The 23,288-nt window shown below is 40.2% G+C and overlaps 2 protein-coding genes and 1 long non-coding RNA gene across 5 annotated transcripts; 2 read left to right on the forward strand and 1 right to left on the reverse strand.

Moving 5' to 3' along the window:
• The first annotated feature begins 1,717 nt into the window (after window positions 1–1,717).
• On the forward strand, window positions 1,718–3,789 carry LOC121771220 (COP1-interactive protein 1-like). The gene is made up of 2 exons (XM_042167994.1): window positions 1,718–1,806; window positions 1,874–3,789. The coding sequence occupies exons 1-2, from the start codon at window positions 1,743–1,745 to the stop codon at window positions 3,751–3,753; spliced, it is 1,944 nt and encodes a 647-aa protein (XP_042023928.1). The 5' UTR covers window positions 1,718–1,742; the 3' UTR covers window positions 3,754–3,789.
• A 954-nt stretch (window positions 3,790–4,743) lies between these two features.
• LOC121772235 (COP1-interactive protein 1-like) lies at window positions 4,744–15,585 on the forward strand. Of its 3 annotated transcripts, none has more exons than XM_042169253.1 (3): window positions 4,744–4,965; window positions 7,195–7,317; window positions 7,421–15,585. In XM_042169253.1, the coding sequence occupies exons 2-3, from the start codon at window positions 7,221–7,223 to the stop codon at window positions 15,358–15,360; spliced, it is 8,037 nt and encodes a 2,678-aa protein (XP_042025187.1). In that variant the 5' UTR covers window positions 4,744–4,965; window positions 7,195–7,220; the 3' UTR covers window positions 15,361–15,585. The 3 variants fall into 3 exon arrangements, with proteins under 3 accessions (XP_042025187.1, XP_042025188.1, XP_042025186.1); XM_042169254.1 differs by lacking the exon at window positions 4,744–4,965 and adding an exon at window positions 6,236–6,941; XM_042169252.1 differs by lacking the exon at window positions 4,744–4,965 and having other exon boundaries at window positions 6,236–7,317.
• A 520-nt stretch (window positions 15,586–16,105) lies between these two features.
• LOC121772236 lies at window positions 16,106–18,062 on the reverse strand. The gene is made up of 3 exons (XR_006044290.1): window positions 17,755–18,062; window positions 16,821–16,885; window positions 16,106–16,352 (listed from the first exon to the last, which is right to left on the reverse strand). It is a non-coding gene; the product is annotated as an uncharacterized LOC121772236 (long non-coding RNA).
• Between the last annotated feature and the right edge of the window lie 5,226 nt (window positions 18,063–23,288).

Here is a 23,288-nt window from a genome sequence, read left to right on the forward strand (position 1 = left end):
GGGCATTGGTCATGGGCTAAAAGATATTTTAGAAGCTCATAAAGGTCCATTTACAGGCCAGGGCCATAAAGGCCTATATGAGATCCTAACAACATCATGGCATGCTCAATTCACATGTATAGAACCAACTGGGGCATTGGTTGACTAATATTTTTTTGGTTTGAGTTTGATATAAATAGTTAGATTAGAATTATTCCATAACATTTTCTAAAAATATTTAGTACTATAAATTATTAGAAATTGGAGTATAATGAGAAGCACTGGAACTATGCAAATTTATAATTGCAGGTAATTTATCTAAAAGATCTACTTTTGATGGTAAAAAAACATTTTATATACATAAAATATCTAATATGCATTAAGTGTTTGACTATGGATCCTTAGTTGTGTTTACTGTAACATAAATTTAATTTTGAGTATCTCCTACCATTCTTTTAATTTACATGCTAATAAACTTTATCCTTCTAACTCCCTTTAAACCGGGAATCTGTCAATTATCTCTTAACCTAGCCATGTTAGGCTCTTTAACCATTGTTGTAGCTCACCATATGTATTCCATGCCCCCTTATCCATATCTAGCTACTGACTATGGTACACAACTGTCATTGTTCACACATCACATGTGGATTGGGTTTTCTCTACTTACTTCACTTAATAACTCCTCCTAACATATCGTATAATGTGGATATTTTTTCATTTTTTGTTTTATTAACTTAATAAATATTACTAGTAGTACTTACTTGAAACATATACCTTATTTGAGAAAAAATTAGAAGGGTTTGCATTTTTCATATTGAGACATTTCATATCTTTATATTGATGGTATGTTTCTTTATTTAAAATTATATCATAAACACAATTTCACTGTAAATAGAACTAAGGACCAAGCGAATTTTTTAAAATGTAGAAAGAGGCGATATTAATAGAAGAAACACCTTCTATGCTTATGCGATTTAAAATATAAGTGTAGTCTGTATATTTGTATAGTATCAAATCTATCCAAGAAAAAAGAAGCAATGTATAGATCATATATTATTTTATATCGCAGTCACCATCACCATTACCATAAAAACATAAAACCAAAAATAGTTGATATCTCTTCAACCTTTTCATCATTGGATCTGCCTTGGTTCAGATTTGACATTCTTCACAATTCTTCAAAATTTCAGGTAATATTGCCTATCCAGTCCTCAGCTATTCAAAATGAGAGGCAAAATATGCATGCATAGTTGCATACATATTCTGGTTTTTTAAAATATGCATTCATAAAAAAAACTCAGACGTTCTTTTCATAATAGTATTATCGAATTCGTCAGTTTTTTTTTTCAATTCCATCCATGATTGTGTGGATTTTTATGGCAAATATAATGGTATGTGGATTAGATCAAGAACACAGACTCCAACACCAAAAATATCTATATACATATTTGCATGCACTCCCTCCCGCATGTTATCTCATCATATTGATCAATATTGGATTTATGTAGGATGCTTTTTTAATTATTTTTCGATCCCTAATTTTTACATCATGATTGAGAATAAACAAATTAAAATTAGGTGTTAATTAGGCGATGCACATATCACATCAAATTAGGTGTTAATTAGCCATCATTCTTGAATTGCATGGTTTTAAGCTACGATTAATGTTGCATATTAGTAGTATTCATTTATTGGCCATGAATTGAAGCAGCACTATTGACCAATATCCATCCTTCCAAGATAGCAAGGTTAAGGGCAGAGCAATGAGGCCATTTGAGAATCATATAGACCCTGAGAAACATGAGCAACTGAGACGTGCCAAAATAGGTAAATTTTTTAAATAAACCTAATATTTAAACTAGTACTAGTATTTTTTAAACATGAGGTTATGCAGATGCTGAGAATAAAGTGAAGAGGATTTTGAAGCTGGCAAAGGGCATAAATAGCAACAAAGAAGGGAACCTGAAGAAGGAAATAATTCATCTAGTTGAAGAATTCCACCAGCATTATGAATCACTCTACTCTCTCTATGATGACCTTCGAGCCGAGGCCAAGAGCAACGTCCGTGGCAGCAGAGACGACAGCTCTTCTTCTCCTCCTTCAGATTCAGAGGTATTCTATTCTCCCTTGGAAGTGATCCATAAAAACACCAGTGGAATCGTGCACACGGATGATGAGACATCGGATGTGGAAGACACGATCCTCAAGGATAAACTGACCTCGTCTAGTGAAATAAAAGAGATGAGCAACTTCTTCAAGGATTTGAGGGTTCCAGACGAGGAGCCGAGACATAGCAAGGGATCAGAGGGCGACGTTGCGCGTCTCAAGTTTGAGATTGCAAATCTGTCCTCACAGAGTAAGCAATGGCAAGAGGAGTCAAGCGAGGCTATGCAGCTGAAACGGAGAATCTCAAGACTTAAGGGCCAAGTCTCTCAGCTCGAATCCATGTGCAAAGACAAGGAATGCCTGCAGCATGAGAAGGATGAGCTGGAGGAAAGGCTCATGAGTGAAACCAAAGAGAGGTCTATTGAAGTGGAGGGCCTAATCGAGCAAGTCGACTGCCTGCATCAGGAGCTGGTGTCTGTCACCACTCGGAATGTTGAATTGGAGCTGGAACTCTGTGGGAACAAATACGTGAACCGGTCATTGAGCAGGAGCGGGGAGCGGGAGCAGATAGCCAAATCGAAGCAAGAATCCAATCAATCTGGGGTTGAAACGCATGAGCTGCTGAGGAAGATATCTCAGCTGCAGACGTCTCTTTTGCTTAACGAGAGGAAGCTAACAGCGCAGGAGAAGAAGTTGAAGCAGAGCGAAGACACTTCGTCTGCTCTGATCAAATCCTTGAACCAAAAGGTGAAGACTCAGCAGAGCAAGATGGAGGCCTTACTCAAGGAGAAAGTAGGCTTGCAGATGGAATTGGCGATGCTGAAAAAGGACAAACAGCGAGTTATGATGGATCTCGAGAAAGAGAAGCAAGAGGCTTTGCTCATCAAATCAAAGATGGACAGAAAGAACACTGAGCTGACTAAAAAGATTTCTGATCAGCAGAAGACACTGCTGGAGTTGGGGGATGTCGTGACCAAGACGCGATCAGGGTACATGAAATCACACCCCAACTACCAAATGATGGAGCACAAGATAGAAGAGATGGCAGAGGATTTCAGGAGGCAGTTTGATGATAAGTACCGAGCCATGAGCCGTAGGATAAGGGCTGCAGAGAAGCAGCATGTCGAGAACAAAGAGTGGTACCTGAAGACGAATGAGGAGTTCAAGCAAGAAAACAAGGCTAAACAAGGGAACATAGAAACGGGACTGAGAAACGTGAAGGACGTTGCGCTGACAGCAAGTGATGTGCTCGTTGCACTGGACACTGTAGTGGTCAAGTTTGAGGAATGCAACGATAACATGCTGACGAAGATATCTAAGACGTCGTGTGAGGTGAACTGCGCGAAGGAATGGGTGAGGAGGAAGAACAAGGCGCTAGTGCAGGTGAAGCATGACCTAGACGAATTGCTGTTCCAGCTGGACGACAAGGAGGGGGAGATATCGGTGTTCAGGGACCGGGTTTGGAAGCTGGAAAACAAGATGAGGCAATTGGAGAAATGGATCAGAGAGAAAGATGAGGGGATGATAGAGCTTAGAGAGGAGAAGAGAGAGGCAATAAGGCAGCTGTGTGTTTGGATTGATTATCACCGTTGTAGAACGGATTATTACAAGAAAATGGTGAAAAGGATGCCGGAGATGAATCAACAACATCGTAGGATGGTGTCTTGACAACGTTGTCTACACACACTTTCAGCCATTTCTGCTTTCTTCAACTACATTAATCAGACATCAAGATTTTTTTTATTTACTTTGTTACAAGGGCTCTTACAAGAATAAGGAAATATAGGGCCCTTTTGAAATAGCATAAGCAGCAGATATATATGCTGCAGTAAACAAGCCAATTTTTGTATCAAAATGAAAATGCTTATCACATGCAATTCTTGTTCTTTCTACTAGATGATTATTTTTATGATCTCAACATGAATAATGTTTTCTTCTTCAGTTGTACAATATCAAATTTGAACAAATAAAGCAAAATTTCAAAGCTTATGTCGATACGAGCGAAGATCCAATCGTTGACAACCGCCAAAAATCAAAATGTTTTTGGGTAGAGTTGCTCATACATACATCTCGTTAGAGGCCTAAAAGGTATGATCATGTAAATTCAATCTTAATCATGTATTTAAACAAGAACTAAGATTCAAAGAACCTTATATACGTTGATTTTATTAAATGAATAATGCTATAATTTAAATTTGTATGCTCGCATGCAGATGCAGTATCTTTGTGTACATCTCTCTGAAATAAAAAGAATCATTCCATGTTCTGATTATTGTGCATTGTTCAATTATTTGTATTTTTAGACAAACTAAGAAAAGAGCCAAAGGACAAATATATTTGAAAAAAAAAAGTTATTTATTTAATAGCATAGGACTGGGTGCTGACCTGGATTGACATATAAGCACAAAAAGTACAGAGCCTGGCCAATTATTGTGCAATTTTGACCACAAATTCTACAACAGTCAGATTTTCAAAACCACAGTTGAAAATGGCATTCTCGAAATTTCTCGCAAATCAGAGGGTCAATTAAAACACACAAAATCTCCAATATTCCATCACCACCACCCAATGAAATTGGATTGGCAGTCCCTTTTGGCATACCTGTTTATATACATGCAGACAAATTCACTTTCTCTCTCTCGATGAATTATGTTTATATTCCCTCCATTTTATTTTATTTTATTTTTCATCTGATTTTGCCAACTAATTAAATATCCAGCACACCATTGGATTCTCATATTCAAATTTAAATAATTTTCTCACTCACAAACACACCTATCTCTCCCTCCATATCTCCCCCCTTGCCTCTCTCGCTCTCTAGAGTTTTTGGTGATTTCACAGTGAGCTGAGGCTGCAAATGCAGAAAATCTGATTTTCGAGGTAATTTTTTTCATTGATTTATCGAATCACATCATCAGCTCCTCTGTTTTTTGTTTGATCAGCTTCTGCTATAACGAAATATTATGTCTGTTCATATTTAGTTTTTCCGATTGGAATTTTTTTCGCCTGAATTATGTATGTTCCTGATGGGATGAGGTTGAATTGTAATCGATCGGGTTGTTTGGAGAGTTTATCTGCGTCGAGATTGTTTATTGCTCTCATAAAGTGGATTGTGAATTTTTGAAGCTTTCTTCTTCGTCGTCAGTTTCGTTCCTGGGAATCTCTTTGATTCGCGATTGATTTTGCTTTTTTCGTGATGTCGATTTTCGCGTGATAGATCACGTTTTTAGGATAATAAAGAGATGTACGCCTCAGGCTCTTGGTGATGAAGCGCTAATATCTGATTTATATTTAGAGTAGTTATTTACATGCATTTCGAAGATCGTTCAATTTTGTACGGAAGCTAAGATTTGTTAATTTGGATAAACAATCTATGTTTGAAAAACCATTAACATAACGTAATTGACCAATTTAACATTATGACAATAATTGGAATAACAAAATTTTGAGGACGGAAATGCTAAATCGAGATAATTAGTGCTTAATAAGGAATTAGTGTGTTTTTGTTTTCCTCTTCTTTTCCCTCCGAAATATAAGGTCCGTAACTATCTAATGATAGTTATTATAAACAAAGACAATAAATAAGACGTACAGAACAAAATTAATTTTGGAGAATTAATTTATTTCGAATTGCCATATAGTTACTCCCCTAATTATTAATTTGTTTGCCCAATTTGCTGGCCCTCAGCAAACGACCAAATATGCGATTTTGCAGCAGAGGGATGATCTAGTTGTGTGGTATTTGAGCATCAGCCATCAAATTCAGCCATTTCTTGAATGAATCAAAATAATATAAGTGGTCGCACAAATTAGTGACTAGTTCAGTATCTTAATTCGAAATCTAAAACTATATTTTCTTTGAATCCCATAGCATAGTTTTGATTAGACTACAATGATGGAAAATGTAAACAAATGTAGAACGAGAGCGGTATTGGTGGATTGGAAAAAATGATGGGTCACGTGTAGCATATAGTATCCTATAAGTAAAAAAAGGCCTATGCATTAAGATTTAACAGAATGGGACCTTTTGTTGTGAGTAGCTTATGCTTTTATATAGCTCAATAAATATATTTGCAACTATATGGTAGGTATACATACTGGTCAAATTTATAACCTTCAAGTGGTCAAATTAAAATCTAAAATTTAATACAGAACTCGACTATAGGTCGGCTACGAAAATTTTACATGTAGAACCAACTACCAAGGGCATGCTGTTTCTCTTTCATTTTCATTTTTCATTTTTCATATTAACACTGTTTATGAAACAAATACTGACTTTTGGAACTGTACATATAAAAGTTGGTGCAAACAGTGATATTAAGAGGGAATATTGAAAAGCTTAAGCCACGTTGCCACAGCATTTGTTATTCGCGTATAAGCTGTTGTAAAAGCCTATTGATGATACAAAGTAAATTGTCAGTACTGAATATAGATTAAATTTATTGTACAATTATTAAATAGGAAAACCGTCAAGATTAATGGTGACGGAGAAGCAAACAAGGCCTATAAGTATATAGGTTTTTGAATGAGGCAAACGTAACCACATTTGAATCCACAAAGAATTCTCTGTTCCGTACAAGTGATAAATTGAAGAGGGTGTAAGTGAAATAAATGATATACAAAAGGGCATGAAAAGCATCAAAAAATCATTTTATAAGAGAGAAAAGAAAATTAGTCTAAATGGCCGATTATACATTGCATGCCATGTTTTTCATTTTGGGTGTCGTGTTTCCCTTCTTTGTCTGTACGTATACCTTCATCAGCTTGTAACACTAAAGTATTGTATTTGGCCGGCAAGTGAATGTCTTATTCTATTTCCTATTGATCCAAAATCACGGCTCAAACTAGGGGATTAAGTAAGGATTACATTTCTAGATTTCCAGTTGTCATTTAGGACAATATGATTGTTTTATTAAGCGTCTCATTGCAAATTGCATGCATTTTGCTGTATCTACTATAGTACTACTTATTTTTGTATTCCATGTCTAAATCAATGCAACTATAAACAACTAAAGTGTGGCCAAATATGCTTTTTGCATGCTCTTAAACTAGCAGCTTCTCTTGACAAATTTAACTCTAAAAAGAAAACTTGTGATCTCTGTCATACAGGTAAACTGCTTGAGAACACAGAAAACATGTCCAGGCATCATCGATGGCGCGATTCAGTTAAAACCTTTTTCGGGAATCATGTTGATCCTGAAAGGAATGAAGAGCTGAGAGAAACCAAAGCAGGTATGCCTCTTCTGATAATTTGATCATCTAACTAGGTTATCTGTTATAATCACCATGCTCCAAAGGCTCTACCTTCTTTCCTGAACCGCCTTATTGATTACAGTAATCGAGGGCAACGTGCATAAGATCATAAAGCTGCTTAAAGACGAGGGTGGAAAAGAACCACTGGCTAATCTGATTGAGGACTTCCACAATCAGTACCAGTCTCTGTATGCGCTTTATGATAATCTGACGGAGGAGTTGACGAAAAAGGCAAACGGGATACATGAGAATGACAATTCCTTGTCCGGCTCTGATTCCTCGGACTCAGATGGTTCTACGCACATGGGAAGAAGAGCCTCAAAAAATGGCGTGGATGCGAATTTTGAAGATGAGAAAGCTGCATCTATTAAGCAAGAAATTGAAATGGTTCTTTCTGAGATTGCTGACTTGAAGAGGAAACAGGCAATCACTGTTTATGAAAAGGAAACGCTGCACGAGGAGTGCCAAAATGCACTGAATAAAACAAAGGAATCAGAGACTCTCATAGCTGAGTTGAATTCCAAAGCTGAAAAACTGGAAGCCGAGAATTCTAAACTTTCGGCTGAGAACACTGATGTGAAAGTGGAACTGGAGAATTCGGTTAAGCTACACGCCGAGTTCAACCAGAAGCTGGAAGAGATGAAGAGCGAGAGAGAAAGCTTGAGTATTGAAAAAGATGCCGCCATTGCCAAACATGAAGAGCTACAGAAAGAGCTGGAAGCAGTCAAGATAGAACTCTCTACTTCAAGGGAGAAACTAGAATCAGTAGAAAGTGAAATCAGTCTGCTGAGAGAGATGCAAGGCATTGCTAAAGACGAGAGAGCGAGTCTTACCTTAAAGATTTTACAGTTTGAGGATGAACTACAACAAGCTGAGATCAAGTTTCAAGAGCTTGCATCTGAATCAAGCCAGTTAAGGGAAAGCTTGGGGGAGAAGGAAAGGGAGCTTTCAAGTCATCTGGAGACTCACGAGGCTCACAAACAAGAAGCGAAAGAAAAACTGGAATCAGCAGAAAGAGAAATGGCCAAAGTAAATCAGATGCACATTGCCTCTCGAGAGGAGAACAGTAGTCTCTCCTCCAAGATTTCACAGCTTGAGGAAGAGATAAAACAGGCTGTAAGAAAGATTCAAGATCTTAATAACGAATCCAGCAGGTTGAGGGAAAATTTGGCTGAGAAAGAAAGGGAGCTTTCGACTCACCTTGTGATTCACAACGCTCACAAAAAGGAAGCACTGGAGAAACTGGAGAAAGCAACAGTAGAAATCACCAAGCTTAGTAAGATGCAGAAGGATGCTGAAGAGGAGAATGGTAGTCTTATTTCAAAGATTTCACAGCTTGAGGATGACATGAGACAGGCTGAAAAAGAGATTCAAGATCTTATTACCGAGTCAGGCATGTTGAGTGAAAATATGGCTGAGAGAGAAAGGGAGCTTTCAACTAATATTGATATTCTAGAGGCTGAGAACGATGAAGCACTCGAGAAACTGGAGACGGCAAAACAAGAAATCACTAAGCTTCATCAGACGCATAAGGCTGCTGAGGAAGAGAATAGTAATCTGTCATCAAAGATTTCACAGCTTGAGGATGAGATCAAACAGGCTGAAAGCAAGATTCAAGATCTTATTACCGAATCTAACAAGTTGAGGGAAAAAACGGCTGAGCAAGAAAGAGAGCTTTCAAGTCACCTTGAAATTCATGAAGCTCACAAAAAAGAAGCATGGGAGAAAATGGAGACAGCAGCTGGAGAAATCACAATGCTTCATCAGATGCATAAGGCTGCTGAAGACGAGAAAATTAATCTGTCTTCAAAGATGTCACAGCTTGAGGATGAAATAAAACAGGCTGAAAGCAAGATTGAAGATCTTATTACAGAATCTAGCCAGTTGAGGGAAAAATTGGCTGAGAAAGAAACTGAGCTTACAAGGAATCTCAAGATTCATGAAGCTCACAAAAAAGAAGCACTGAAGAAAATGGAGACAGCAGCTAGAGAAATCACAATGCTTCATCAGATGCATAAGGCTACTGAAGACGAGAAAATTAATCTGTCTTCAAAGATGTCACAGCTTGTGGATGAAATAAAACAGGCTGAAAGCAAGATTGAAGATCTTATTACAGAATCTAGCCAGTTGAGGGAAAAATTGGCTGAGAAAGAAACTGAACTTACAAGGAATCTCGAGATTCATGAAGCTCACAAAAAAGAAGCACTGCAGAAAATGGAGACAGCAGCTGGAGAAATCACAATGCTTCATCAGATGCATAAGGCTGCTGAAGACGAGAAAATTAATCTGTCTTCAAAGATGTCACAGCTTGAGGATGAAATAAAACAGGCTGAAAGCAAGATTGAAGATCTTATTACAGAATCTGGCCAGTTGAGGGAAAGTTTGGCTGAGAAAGAAAGGGAGCTTTCGACTCACCTTGTGATTCACGAGGCTCACAAAAAGGAAGCACTGGAGAAACTGGAGAAAGCAACGGTAGAAATCACCAAGTTTAGTAAGATGCAGAAGGATGCTGAAGAGGAGAATGGTAGTCTTATTTCAAAGATTTCACAGCTTGAGGATGACATGAGACAGGCTGAAAAAGAGATTCAAGATCTTATTACAGAGTCAGGCATGTTGAGTGAAAATATGGCTGAGAGAGAAAGGGAGCTTTCAACTAATATTGATATTCTAGAGGCTGAGAACGATGAAGCACTCGAGAAACTGGAGACGGCAAAACAAGAAATCACTAAGCTTCATCAGATGCATAAGGCTGCTGAGGAAGAGAATAGTAATCGGTCATCAAAGATTTCACAGCTTGAGGATGAGATCAAACAGGCTGAAAGCAAGATTCAAGATCTTATTACCGAATCTAACAAGTTGAGGGAAAAAACGGCTGAGCAAGAAAGAGAGCTTTCAAGTCACCTTGAAATTCATGAAGCTCACAAAAAAGAAGCACGGGAGAAAATTGAGACAGCAGCTGGAGAAATCACAATGCTTCATCAGATGCATAAGGCTGCTGAAGACGAGAAAATTAATCTGTCTTCAAAGATGTCACAGCTTGAGGATGAAATAAAACAGGCTGAAAGCAAGATTGAAGATCTTATTACAGAATCTAGCCAGTTGAGGGAAAAATTGGCTGAGAAAGAAACTGAGCTTACAAGGAATCTCGAGATTCATGAAGCTCACAAAAAAGAAGCACTGCAGAAAATGGAGACAGCAGCTGGAGAAATCACAATGCTTCATCAGATGCATAAGGCTGCTGAAGACGAGAAAATTAATCTGTCTTCAATGATGTCACAGCTTGAGGATGAAATAAAACAGGCTGAAAGCAAGATTGAAGATCTTATTACAGAATCTAGCCAGTTGAGGGAAAATTTGGTTGAGAAAGAAAGGGAGCTTTCGACTCACCTTGTGATTCACGAGGCTCACAAAAAGGAAGCACTGGAGAAACTGGAGAAAGCAACAGTAGAAATCACCAAGCTTAGTAAGATGCAGAAGGATGCTGAAGAGGAGAATGGTTGTCTTATTTCAAAGATTTCACAGCTTGAGGATGACATGAGACAGGCTGAAAAAGAGATTCAAGATCTTATTACCGAGTCAGGCATGTTGAGTGAAAATATGGCTGAGAGAGAAAGGGAGCTTTCAACTAATATTGATATTCTAGAGGCTGAGAACGATGAAGCACTCGAGAAACTGGAGACGGCAAAACAAGAAATCACTAAGCTTCATCAGATGCATAAGGCTGCTGAGGAAGAGAATAGTAATCTGTCATCAAAGATTTCACAGCTTGAGGATGAGATCAAACAGGCTGAAAGCAAGATTCAAGATCTTATTACCGAATCTAACAAGTTGAGGGAAAAAACGGCTGAGCAAGAAAGAGAGCTTTCAAGTCACCTTGAAATTCATGAAGCTCACAAAAAAGAAGCACGGGAGAAAATGGAGACAGCAGCTGGAGAAATCACAATGCTTCATCAGATGCATAAGGCTGCTGAAGACGAGAAAATTAATCTGTCTTCAAAGATGTCACAGCTTGAGGATGAAATAAAACAGGCTGAAAGCAAGATTGAAGATCTTATTACAGAATCTAGCCAGTTGAGGGAAAAATTGGCTGAAAAAGAAACTGAGCTTACAAGGAATCTCAAGATTCATGAAGCTCACAAAAAAGAAGCACTGAAGAAAATGGAGACAACAATTGGAGAAATCACAATGCTTCATCAGATGCATAAGGCTACTGAAGACGAGAAAATTAATCTGTCTTCAAAGATGTCACAGCTTGAGGATGAAATAAAACAGGCTGAAAGCAAGATTGAAGATCTTATTACAGAATCTAGCCAGTTGAGGGAAAAATTGGCTGAGAAAGAAACTGAGCTTACAAGGAATCTCGAGATTCATGAAGCTCACAAAAAAGAAGCACTGAAGAAAATGGAGACAGCAGCTGGAGAAATCACAATGCTTCATCAGATGCATAAGGCTGCTGAAGACGAGAAAATTAATCTGTCTTCAAAGATGTCACTGCTTGAGGATGAAATAAAACAGGCTGAAAGCAAGATTGAAGATCTTATTACAGAATCTAGCCAGTTGAGGGAAAAATTGGCTGAGAAAGATACTGAGCTTACAAGGAATCTCGAGATTCATGAAGCTCACAAAAAAGAAGCACTAGAGAAAATGGAGACAACAGCTGGAGAAATCACAATTCTTAGTCAGATGCACAAGGCTGCCGAAGATGAGAAAACCAATCTGTCTTCAAAGATGTCACAGCTTCAGGGTGAAATAAAACATGCTGAAAGCAAGATTGAAGATCTTATTGCAGAATCTAACCAGTTGAGGGAAAAATCAGCCAATCAAGAAAGAGAACTTGCAAGTCACCTTGAGATTCATGAAGCTCACAAAAAAGAAGCACTGGAGAAAATGGAGACAGCAGCTGGTGAAATCGCTAAGCTGAGTCAGATGCACAAGGTCGCTGATGACGAGAAAACTAATCTGTCTTTAAACATTTCACAGCTTCAGGATGAGATAAAACAGGCTGAGAACAAGATTCAAGATCTTATAACCGAATCAAGCCAGTTGAGGGAAAAATTGGCTGAGAAAGAAACTGAGCTTACAAGGAATCTCGGGATTCATGAAGCTCACAAAAAAGAAGCATGGGAGAAAATGGAGACAGCAGCTGGAGAAATCACAATGCTTCATCAGATGCATAAGGCTGCTGAAGACGAGAAAATTAATCTGTCTTCAAAGATGTCACAGCTTGAGGATGAAATAAAACAGGCTGAAAGCAGGATTGAAGATCTTATTACAGAATCTAGCCAGTTGAGGGAAAAATTGGCTGAGAAAGAAACTGAGCTTACAAGGAATCTCGAGATTCATGAAGCTCACAAAAAAGAAGCACTAGAGAAAATGGAGACAGCAGCTGGTGAAATCGCAATGCTTAGTCAGATGCACAAGGCTGCTGAAGATGAGAAAACCAATCTGTCTTCAAAGATGTCACAGCTTCAGGGTGAAATAAAACAGGCTGAAAGCAAGATTGAAGATCTTATTACAGAATCTAATCAGTTGAGGGAAAAATCAGCCAATCAAGAAAGAGAACTTGCAAGTCACCTTGAGATTCATGAAGCTCACAAAAAAGAAGCACGAGAGAAAATGGAGACCGCAGCTGGAGAAATCGCTAAGCTGAGTCAGATGCACAAGGCCGCTGAAGACGAGAAAACTAATCTGTCTTCAAACATTTCACAGCTTCAGGATGAGATAAAACAGGCTGAGAACAAGATTCAAGATCTTATAACCGAATCAAGCCAGTTGAGGGAAAAATTGGCTGAGAAAGAAACGGAGCTGACAAGGAATCTCGAGATTCATGAGGCTCAAAAAAAGGAATTAACAGAGAAACTTGAGACAGCAGAAGAAGAAGTCTCTATGCTTAGTCAGAAGCAAAAGGCTGTTGAGGAGGAGAATGCTAGTCTGTGTTTAAAGATTTCACATCTTGAGGATGAGATAGAACATGCTAAACACAAGATTCATGATCTTGTTTCGGAATCAAGTCAGTTGAGTGAAAGGTTGGCTGATAAAGAAAGGGAGCTTTCAAGTCATCTTGAGATTCATGAGGCTCAGAAGAAGGAACTAACGCAGAAACTAGAGACCGCAACAGAAGAAAGCGCTAAGCTCAGTCAGAAGCAAAAGGCTGCTGAAGAGGAGAATACCAGTCTGTCTTCAAAGATTTCACAGCTTGAGGATGAGATTAGACAGGCTGAAAACAAGATTCGTGATCATGTTGCCAAATCAAGCCTGTTGAGTGAAAATTTGGCTGTTAAAGAAAGGACTCTTTCAAAAAACCTCGAGATTCATGAGGCTCACAAAAGGGAAGCAACGGAGAAACTGGAGAAAGCAGCAAAAGAAATAACTAAGCTGAGTCAGATGCAAAAGGCTACTAAAGAGGAGAATACTAGTCTCTCCTCGAAGATTTTGCAGCTTGAGGAACAGATCAAACAGGCTGTAAGCAAGATTCAAGGTCATGTTACTGAATCTAGCCGGGTGAGGGAAAATTTGGCTGAGAAAGAAAAGGAGCTTTCAAGACACATTCAGATTCACGAGGCCCAAAAAAAGGAAGCAAAGGAGAAACTGGAGACAGCAGCAAAAGATATCACCGAGCTGAGTCAGAAGCTAAAGGCTTCTGAAGAGGATAATACTATTCTTAATTCAAAGATATCACAGCTTGAGGAGGAGATAAGTAATGCAGAATATGAGATTCAAGATCTTATTACTGAGTCCGGCATGGTGAGTGAAAGTCTGGCTGAGAAAGAAAGGGAGCTTTCAATTCACCTTGATATTCATGAGGATTACAAAGAGGAAGCAACGGAGAAACTGGAAAGGGCAGCCGAAGAAATCACTAAGCTCAGTGAGATGCAAAAGGCTGCTGAAGAGGAGAATTCCAGTCTTACCTTGAAGATTTCACAGCTTGGGGATGATTTAAGACAGGCTGAAAACAGAATTCAAGATCTCATTACGGAATCTAGCCAGTTGGCTAAAACGTTGGAAGAAAAAGAAAGAGAGTTTTCAAGCCACCTGGAGATTCATGAGTCCCTCAAGGAACAAGCATCAACTCGTACAAGGGAATTGGAGCTGGAACTTGATTCATCGCACGTTCAAAGAAGAGATATTGAGAAACAGAAAGATTATGAAATCTCTGCTCTTCTTCAGAAACTGGAAGATCAACAAAAGTCATCATTAGCCCAAGTAAATGATCTAAAAGAGCAGATCAACAACATTCGAGCTGAAGTAAGCAGTCTCCAAGAGCAAATAGGTTCTCTGGCTGCTCTAAAAAGTGAGGCAGATATCAGTCTCGACATAAAGGCTGGAGAAATATCAGAGCTCCTGCTACAGATTGTAAATCTAAAAGAAGAAGTATCAAGCAAAACTGGTGAAGGAGAAAAGTTACTTGAAGAGCAGAAATCACTAGAAGAGAGAATTGCTACGCTTTCAGGGATCATTCAAACCTATAAAGAGGCTCAAGTGAGAGTGATTGGAGAGATATCACATAAGATGAACGACACTCTGACAGGCATAATAGATGCATTCAACATGAAGTTTGAGGAAGACTACGGCCACATAGAGTCTCGAATATACAAAATAGTGAACGAGCTCAAGATCACAACAAACTGCATCAAAGATAGTAACATCGAGAAAGATCAGCTGAGGAAGGAAATCGCCATCTTGTCCCAACAACTGAATGATGATAAAGGTAATGGTGAGCACCTCAAGGGAAGGATGGCTGAACTGGAAATTGCATTGATGAAAAAAGAGGATGAAAAGGACTGCTTGATCAAAACTGTATTAGAGAGGGAGGCGAAGATGGAAGAGCTAGAGAAAATAGTAGCGGAAAGGGATGAGAAAATCGGAGAGTTGGAGATGAAGATGAAGGAGAACCGGACCGGATTCGATAGATTGTTTGAGGAGAAAAGAGAGGCCATAAGACAGTTGTGCATATGCATTGAATACCACCGCAGTTGCAACGACGAGCTTAAAGATATGATCGTAAAAACAAGAAGAAGGTAGATCCCCTGCTTAATGCATTGAGAGAAATTTGCTCCCTCTCTCTCTGCATGCACTGTTGTTATACTTCTAGATGTTGTTGCAGTAGCTATATCATTTTTTGGGGGTCAAGATAGGATGTGTATAGCTATTTGTTTTAGTTTCTACAGTCATTATTCAGTTCAACTCTTGTGTCCGAGTACAGCAAATATTTGCTTCGTGATATTATCACAATGTATTTTTTGTCCATACAAGTGTGGCTTCTTTTCTATCAAGTTTTGCTGCATTACTCCCAAGCACATTCTAATTGACTAAACCTTGTTTTGATACCAATTTATATTTTTACCAATTCTGTTTATGTCTATTGATTAGCATTACTCTTTGAGTTAATGATTAGTAAAAGTAGGCAAAAGCAGCAGACGATTCAGTTTGCGAATTTTTGGGCTTCATTTATTCAACTCTATCACATACCAACCAACTACCTACCTGCAAAATATCTCGCAGCCAATCACACCATTCCACCTGTCAAATTCACAAATTTTAATATTTAAGACCACTAACATGCAACCAAGTACATGCGGCCAACCACAATCAATATTGTACAATTCGAAAAGAAAAACACACTGTGTCACGACCGCCCCTTAGGGTTAATAAAAGCGGGCGATCGCGACTTAAAGGGGTTTAGATGAACGGCATAGAAGACTAGGGTTTTCAATAAAATTTGACTAAAAACTAAGGCTAATAAATAATGCGACCAAGAGTATTAGGGTTTAATGAATAAAGACTAGGGTTTAGCATTTATTCAAAAAGTGTAACGAGTTTCAAACATCCCATCATAAAATAGTTTCAGAATTTAAATGAAAAGTATTCTAAGAAAAATATCACAGCGGAAGCATCCAAGAGAAGAGTGACGTCATGTGTGAAGACACAACGACACTCGGAATTTCAAAACCAAAACAACCACAGTTCATTATTAGTTCCTGCTCAACACCGCCAACCGCCCGTCGCCGCTCAACCTACATATAGGGAAAACATATGCAGGGCTGAGTACTATGAAATAATACTCAGTGGCTCATGCCGAAAACATTGTAAATACAGTTTATGATATCATGCCGTACGTAAGTAACCGTCGGGGTTTTTCTTTAGAAAGGCCCGAGGCACTCAAAATCATTTTTTCATTTCAAACATCGACTGATCAGTCATTTTTCCCATAGACGTTAACCATATCTGCCAATACATGACAAGGAATGCGGCCGCAAACCAGGTCACTAGACCGGCCAGCCCGTACGCTAGCACACAGTCTACCATAGGTGTACACTAATCCAAGTAGGGTTTGCTGCCCTACGAGGACCCGAATTCGATTTATAAATAGTGGCAAAAACCACATCAGATAGGCACGTAAAAACCAAAACAAGGCATGAAATCACATTTATTCTCATTGATAAAACATTAGGACATGGTCCTTATTTAAAAAGAGAGCCCACCTCGATCCTTTAGTTTTCAAGTTTCGCTTTTCCTTTGGTATCACGCGTCTCGCACAAAATTTCACCTTTGGATAATGTGTCCCCGATTAGTCACTAACATGGACTAAAATCATGCATGTCCTAGATCACTCCCCTTTCCCAATCAACAATAGGAATCACATCATATCACCCATCTTTGCATATCACATCACCTCATCACATATGTAAACTCATGTATGTCATTCAAGCATACAAATATAGTTGTTTAACCAAAGTAGAGATCTGGCAGCTCTGCGCAACTTTTTTTGTAAAAATTATTTAAAAATCATCCGACCTCCGATGGGGCTAAAACTTTATGACAAGGCAGTAGACTCATCAAATAACATTCAGTTTAAATTTCATGTCAAAATACCACTTTTAAGTCGGGCAAACCAAAGGCGTAACCTACTGGTCGAGAAAACACGTTTTTGGCAGAATCGCGCAGTCAACTTTAAAAATTCACCATAAATTCATCGTTTAGCCAAATGGGTCGAAATTTACACACAATATAGAAGACATCACGAAGTTTACACAGGAAGAAGAATCGGTCAAATCGGAGTTCGTTTGGTTGGTCAAAAATACATCAGAACACACTGTTCGGAAATCACAGATTTTCATACTGATAGCAATTCGAATTAGGGTTTATCCCTACTCATTCAAAATCAATCTTTTCATGGTTTTGATATACAATCATGCTCAAAAGAGTCCTTAAACACATATTTTCATGAAATCGCACATCAATCACCGAGGATTCAATAAATCAACAAGCAATTGCAATCAAAACGCACTCACACATATGATTTCACATTCCCACCGATTAAACCCTTAGATCTTCATTCCCTACACTCTCTACATGCATGAGGGAGTCAAAGAAAGTCTAGATGGAGAGGATTGAAGAATATGGGTTTGAATTTACCTTTTCTTGGACGAAATAATCGGTAGGAAGCAATTAAAACCTTGGTTCTTCAACAATCTCTTGGAAAATTGATAGGATCTTGAGTGAAATGGATAACAAGTGGGAGAAGAGATGAAAAAGGGGGTGGGGCGTGTGGTTTGAAGAAGTGGGCGTGTGATTTGTGTGTTAGGTTTAGGGGTTGATCCTTTGTTTATAGGATTAAGAAATATCCCACAATTAATTGAAGATTTGGGAGAATAATTGAAATAAATGATTGAGATATTTGGGAAGATTTTGGGGGAGGAAATGGCGTGTCATTGATGGAGAAATAAGGAGGATATTTTGTAAATCATGGCTATTTAATTAGCCATTGATTTAATTTAGTATTTTCACGGAGCAGAATAAAATAATACGGAGCAAGAAAATCAATAAAAACCCTCCCAAATAATATGAAAATAGGCGTGTTATTCAATTCCTCCCACAAGGAATAATTTCCAAATATTGATAAATAAAGTAGGGAAAGATTTGCTAGGATATTCCAATTAAAACATGGAAGGAAATAATTAGGGATCAAAATAATTAGTGAATAATTTCTTCTTCCACAAGCTAGGAGATTTCGAAATCTCCCTAATCAAAACAATAGGGGCCGATTTTATCAAGAAATAAATAAGATAATTAGGCTTTAGGATTTAATTTGGATAATTATCCCAAAACAAATAATTAAATCCAAGAAAAATAAATTCCTCTCCAAATAATAATAGTGGTCGAAAATTCCCTTCATAAAAGGGCAAGGTAATTATTTATGATCCTAATTAAATCTCACTCCCCGAAATAATATAATTCACCATGATATATTTCATTCCACATTAATTAATTTAAGCCACTTCATAAAATCAACGAATTTGACTCGATCAAATCAAAATTAGGTCACCATTTCAATCACATAATAAATCCGTCATTTAATTCGGCAATCAAAGCAATAAGTACAACATCTTAGGGTTCGAAAAATTAGGGTTTGAAAAGTGGGGCGTTACATCCTACCACTCTTAAAAGAAATTTCGTCCCGAAATTTGGTACTCTCATGGGAAGAGTTCTGGGTATAACTCCATCATCTTGTCCTCAAGCTCCCATGTGGCTTCTTCGTGCCCGTGGTTTCTCCACTGCACTTTCACGTAGGCAACTTGCTTATTTCTCACGTTCTGGACTTTTCGGTCTAAAATCGTTTGGGGTCTCTCCTCATAGCTCAGGTCCGAATTCAACGCGACCTCCTCGTAGTGAATCACGTGCTTTGGTTCGAACACGTATTTACGTAACTGTGACACATGAAAGACATTGTGCACGTTCCCAAGGTTCGGAGGTAGCGCCAAGCGATATGCAACAGGACCCACTCCTTCAAGGATTTCATACGGTCCAATAAATCGCGGTTTCAATTTTCCCTTGACGCCGAAACGTGTTATCCCTTTCGACGGGGATACTTTGAGGAAGACTTTGTCGCCAGCTTGAAATTGCAAGTCGGTTCGCCGTGCATCCGCGTATGACTTCTGTCTGTCTTGAGCTTCTTTTATCCTTTCACGAATTTGTCGAACGATTGCAACCATTTCTTCGACTGCGCCGGGCCCGAGTACCCTTCTCTCGCCAACTTCGTCCCAGTAGAGCGGGGATCTACACTTTCTCCCGTACAAGGCTTCGTACGGCGCCATGTTTATCGTTGCCTGGAAGCTGTTGTTGTAGGCGAATTCGATCAAGGGGAGTGCGGACTCCCAACTTCCTCCTCGGTCTAACACTACGGCTCTCAACATATCCTCGAGGGTTTGGATCGCCCTCTCGGATTGTCCGTCCGTCTGCGGGTGAAACGCCGTGCTAAAATTCAAACGAGTCCCTAGCTCCCGTTGTAGGCTGATCCAAAATCTTGAAGTGAACTTCGGGTCACGATCAGACGTGATCGTCACTGGGACTCCATGCAGTCGCACTATTTCCCTTATATAAATTTGAGCTAGCTTATTTGATCCATAGGTTATGGGAATCGGTATGAAGTGCGCACTCTTGGTGAGTCGGTCTATAACTACCCAGATGGCAGTATTCCCTCTTTGCGTCTTTGGCAATGCTGTCACAAAATCCATGGCGATATGCTCCCATTTCCACTCGGGAATTTCTAGTGGTTGCAACTTTCCGTACGGTCGTTGATGTAGAGCCTTCACCTGTTGGCAGGCTAAGCAGCGCTCCACAAATGCCGCTATATCCCTCTTCATACCATTCCACCAAAAGGTCTTCTTCAAGTCTTGATACATCTTCGTACTCCCTGGGTGGGCGGTGTAAGGAGTCTCATGTGTTTCACTCATGATTTCGTTTTTGAGTCCTTCGTCACTCGGTATGCAGAGTCTCCCTTCGAATGTGAGAGCATTGTCGGATTCCTCACGGAAATTCCCAGATTCGCCAGTTCTTACTTCGACTCGAATTTCTTCCAATTTCGCGTCCATGCGCTGGGCTTCAACAATTCTTGTTCTTAGATCAGGTGTAACCATCAAGGTGGCAATTCGACCCTTCACTGTTTCGGGTGCCCTTACCACTTCCAAACGCATCTTGCTAAATTAGCGTATCAAGCTTTCTTCTTTGGTGAGAAAAGCAGCCAGTTGGGAATGACTCTTCCGGCTCAAGGCATCTGCCACTACATTTGCCTTGCCGGGGTGGTAGTTGATGCCACAATCATAGTCCTTTACCAATTCGAGCCATCTTCATTGTCGCATGTTCAAATCCTTTTGCTCGACGAAATATTTCAGGCTCTTGTGGTCCGTAAAGATCTCACACCGAACTCCGTAGAGATGATGTCTCCAAATCTTTAAGGCATGTACCACCGCTGCCAGTTCCAAATCGTGGGTTGGATAGTTCAACTCGTGTGGCCTCAATTGCCGGGATGCGTAAGCAATCACCTTGTTGTTTTGCATCAACACACATCCAAGTCCCACCTTCGAAGCGTCCGTGTATACCACGTAGCTCATTCCAGGCTCTGGCACGGCTAAGATTGGTGCGGTGGTCAGTTTATCCTTCAAAAGTTGAAAACTTGCCTCACACTCCGGGGTCCAATTGACTTTTACCCCCTTCTTGAGTTGTTGGGTCATTGGTCTCGCTATCTTGGAAAATCCCTCTATAAATCTTCGGTAGTATCCTGCCAAACCCAGGAAGCTTCGAATCTCGTTTGGTGTCGAAGGTGCCTTCCATTGTTGTACCGCCTCAACCTTGGCGGGATCCACTCGGATTCCTTCTGCCGACACAATGTGACCTAGAAAGTTGACTTCTTTCAGCCAAAACTCACACTTGCTGAATTTGGCGTATAGCTTCTCGGTCCTCAACGTCTCCAAGGTAATTCGCAGATGCTCCTCGTGCTCTTTCTCATCCTTCGAGTAAACAAGTACGTCATCTATGAAGACCAAGACGAATTTATCCAAGTATGGGTGGAATACTCGGTTCATCAAATCCATGAATACTGCGGGTGCATTTGTCAATCCGAACGGCATTACAACAAACTCATAGTGACCATATCTTGTGCGAAAAGCGGTCTTTGGTATGTCCTCCCTTCGGACTCTCAATTGATGGTATCCGGACCTTAGGTCCATCTTTGAGAACACACCGGCTCCTCGGAGTTGATCGAATAGGTCATCTATTCTCGGCAGTGGGTACTTGTTTTTGAGGGTCATTTGTTCAACTCCCTATAGTCGATACACATCCTCATCGACCCATCCTTCTTCTTGACAAAGAGCACCGGAGTGCCCCACAGTGAGACACTGGGTCTAATGAAACCCAGGTCCATAAGCTCTTGAAGTTGTATCTTGAGTTCCTCTAACTCTTTAGGCGCCATTCGGTATGGTGCCTTGGACACGGGTGCCGACCCTGGCTCTAGGTCGATTGTGAACTCCAATTGTCGATCTGGCGGTGGTCCAGGCAAAGCTTCGGGGAAGACGTCTGGAAACTCTCTTACAACGGCAACATCTTCCACTTTCCTTTCTCCTTTCTCCTCTCCTTGTAGATAGACAAGATAAGCAGGACGCCCTTTTCTCACCATCGCACTAGCTTGAAGAGCGGAGATGATAGACGTTCGCCGGTTCATCGAGATTCCATAGTATATGGTGGGTTCCTTCCCCGGGGCTTGCAGAGATATTTGTCTCTCCTTGCAACGAATAGTAGCAAAATTCGTAGCTAACCAATCCATTCCCAAAATTATGTTAATATCCCCCATTGCCATGGCTTGTAGGTTGTGAGCGATTAACTTAAGTCCTCCCATAACAATTTCTACGTTCGAGCATGTTCGAGAAACCTCTATTACCCCTCCCACTGGTGAGGACACCATCATCTTATGTTCAGATTTGTAAGCAGGTAAACTTAAGGTGTCCACACACAATTCAGATATGAATGAATGTGATGCGCCCGTATCAAACAATACAACAATGGGTGTGTCGAGGATTTTGCCCATACCTGTCAGGTTTCCCTTCTCGTGACTCCCATGTTCAGTCTTGGGTTGTTTCTGACTCAAGGCATATGCTCTAGCCTGAGAAGGGAGTCTTGGGCGGTAAGGTTGTTGTTGTCGCGTAGGTTGATCGCGATTTCCCCTTGATTCAATTTGCAGTGCCCTTGGCTGCTGGCGGGATCCTTGAGTGTTCTGCCTCGACCCCATTCCCACATTCTTGCTCGGACACTCTCTAGAGAAGTGGCCATTTCCCCCACAGTTAAAGCACTTGGTGGTGTTCTGAATTCTACACTCTCAAAAATGGTACTTGGAGCACACATTGCATTGGGGTGGCTTGGGCCGGAAGTCGCCTCTCTGGTTGGATGAGTTTTGCCCTCCACCATACTGTGGTCGGTTCTGGGTGGGCTGGTACCTCTTGTTGTCATATGGGGTCCCATTCCCCTCCCACTTCCTCTTCTCTCGAGAGTGGTGTGGTGGAGGTAGTGCCAAAGTAGTGTTTTCCTTCATCCTCTCCTTGGGCATAGCTGCCTCAATATCTAGCGCAAGGGCTAACGCTTCCGCGTAGGAGAGTCTCCCACGACTAGCCAACGACATCCTTATCTCATGCCTTAGTCCCTCACGGAACTTTTCAGCCAGCTTCTCGTCAGTATCGACTTGGTCAGGTGCGTACCGGGTCATGTTGTTGAGCGCACGGTCATATTCGGTCACAGTCATGCGCCCTTGGGTCAAATTGTAGAATTCAGATGCCTTTGCCTTCCGGTAGCTCTTGGGCACGTACTTATTATATATTTCTGTCTTGAAGCCTTCCCAAGTCATCCCCGCTGCTTGATCTCGGGGCATTGTCTTCATCCTGGTATCCCACCAGAAGTCAGCAGACTCGGTTAGTTGGTAGGTCACACAACTCAACCGTTCCCTATCATTGCACCCTAAGATTGCAAAAATGCGCTCCAATGCGCGTATCCATGATTCAGCCTGGGCCGGTTCTCCCATTCCATCAAAGACGGGAGGTTTTTGCTCTAGAAAAAGCTTCACAGTTTCACGGTCAACCGGAGGTGGAGGAGGCGGTGGTGGAGGGATGGGTTGTGTCACACTCTCT

This window comes from Salvia splendens, chromosome 16 (assembly GCF_004379255.2).
Source record: "Salvia splendens isolate huo1 chromosome 16, SspV2, whole genome shotgun sequence".
NCBI classification, from domain to species: domain Eukaryota; kingdom Viridiplantae; phylum Streptophyta; class Magnoliopsida; order Lamiales; family Lamiaceae; genus Salvia; species Salvia splendens.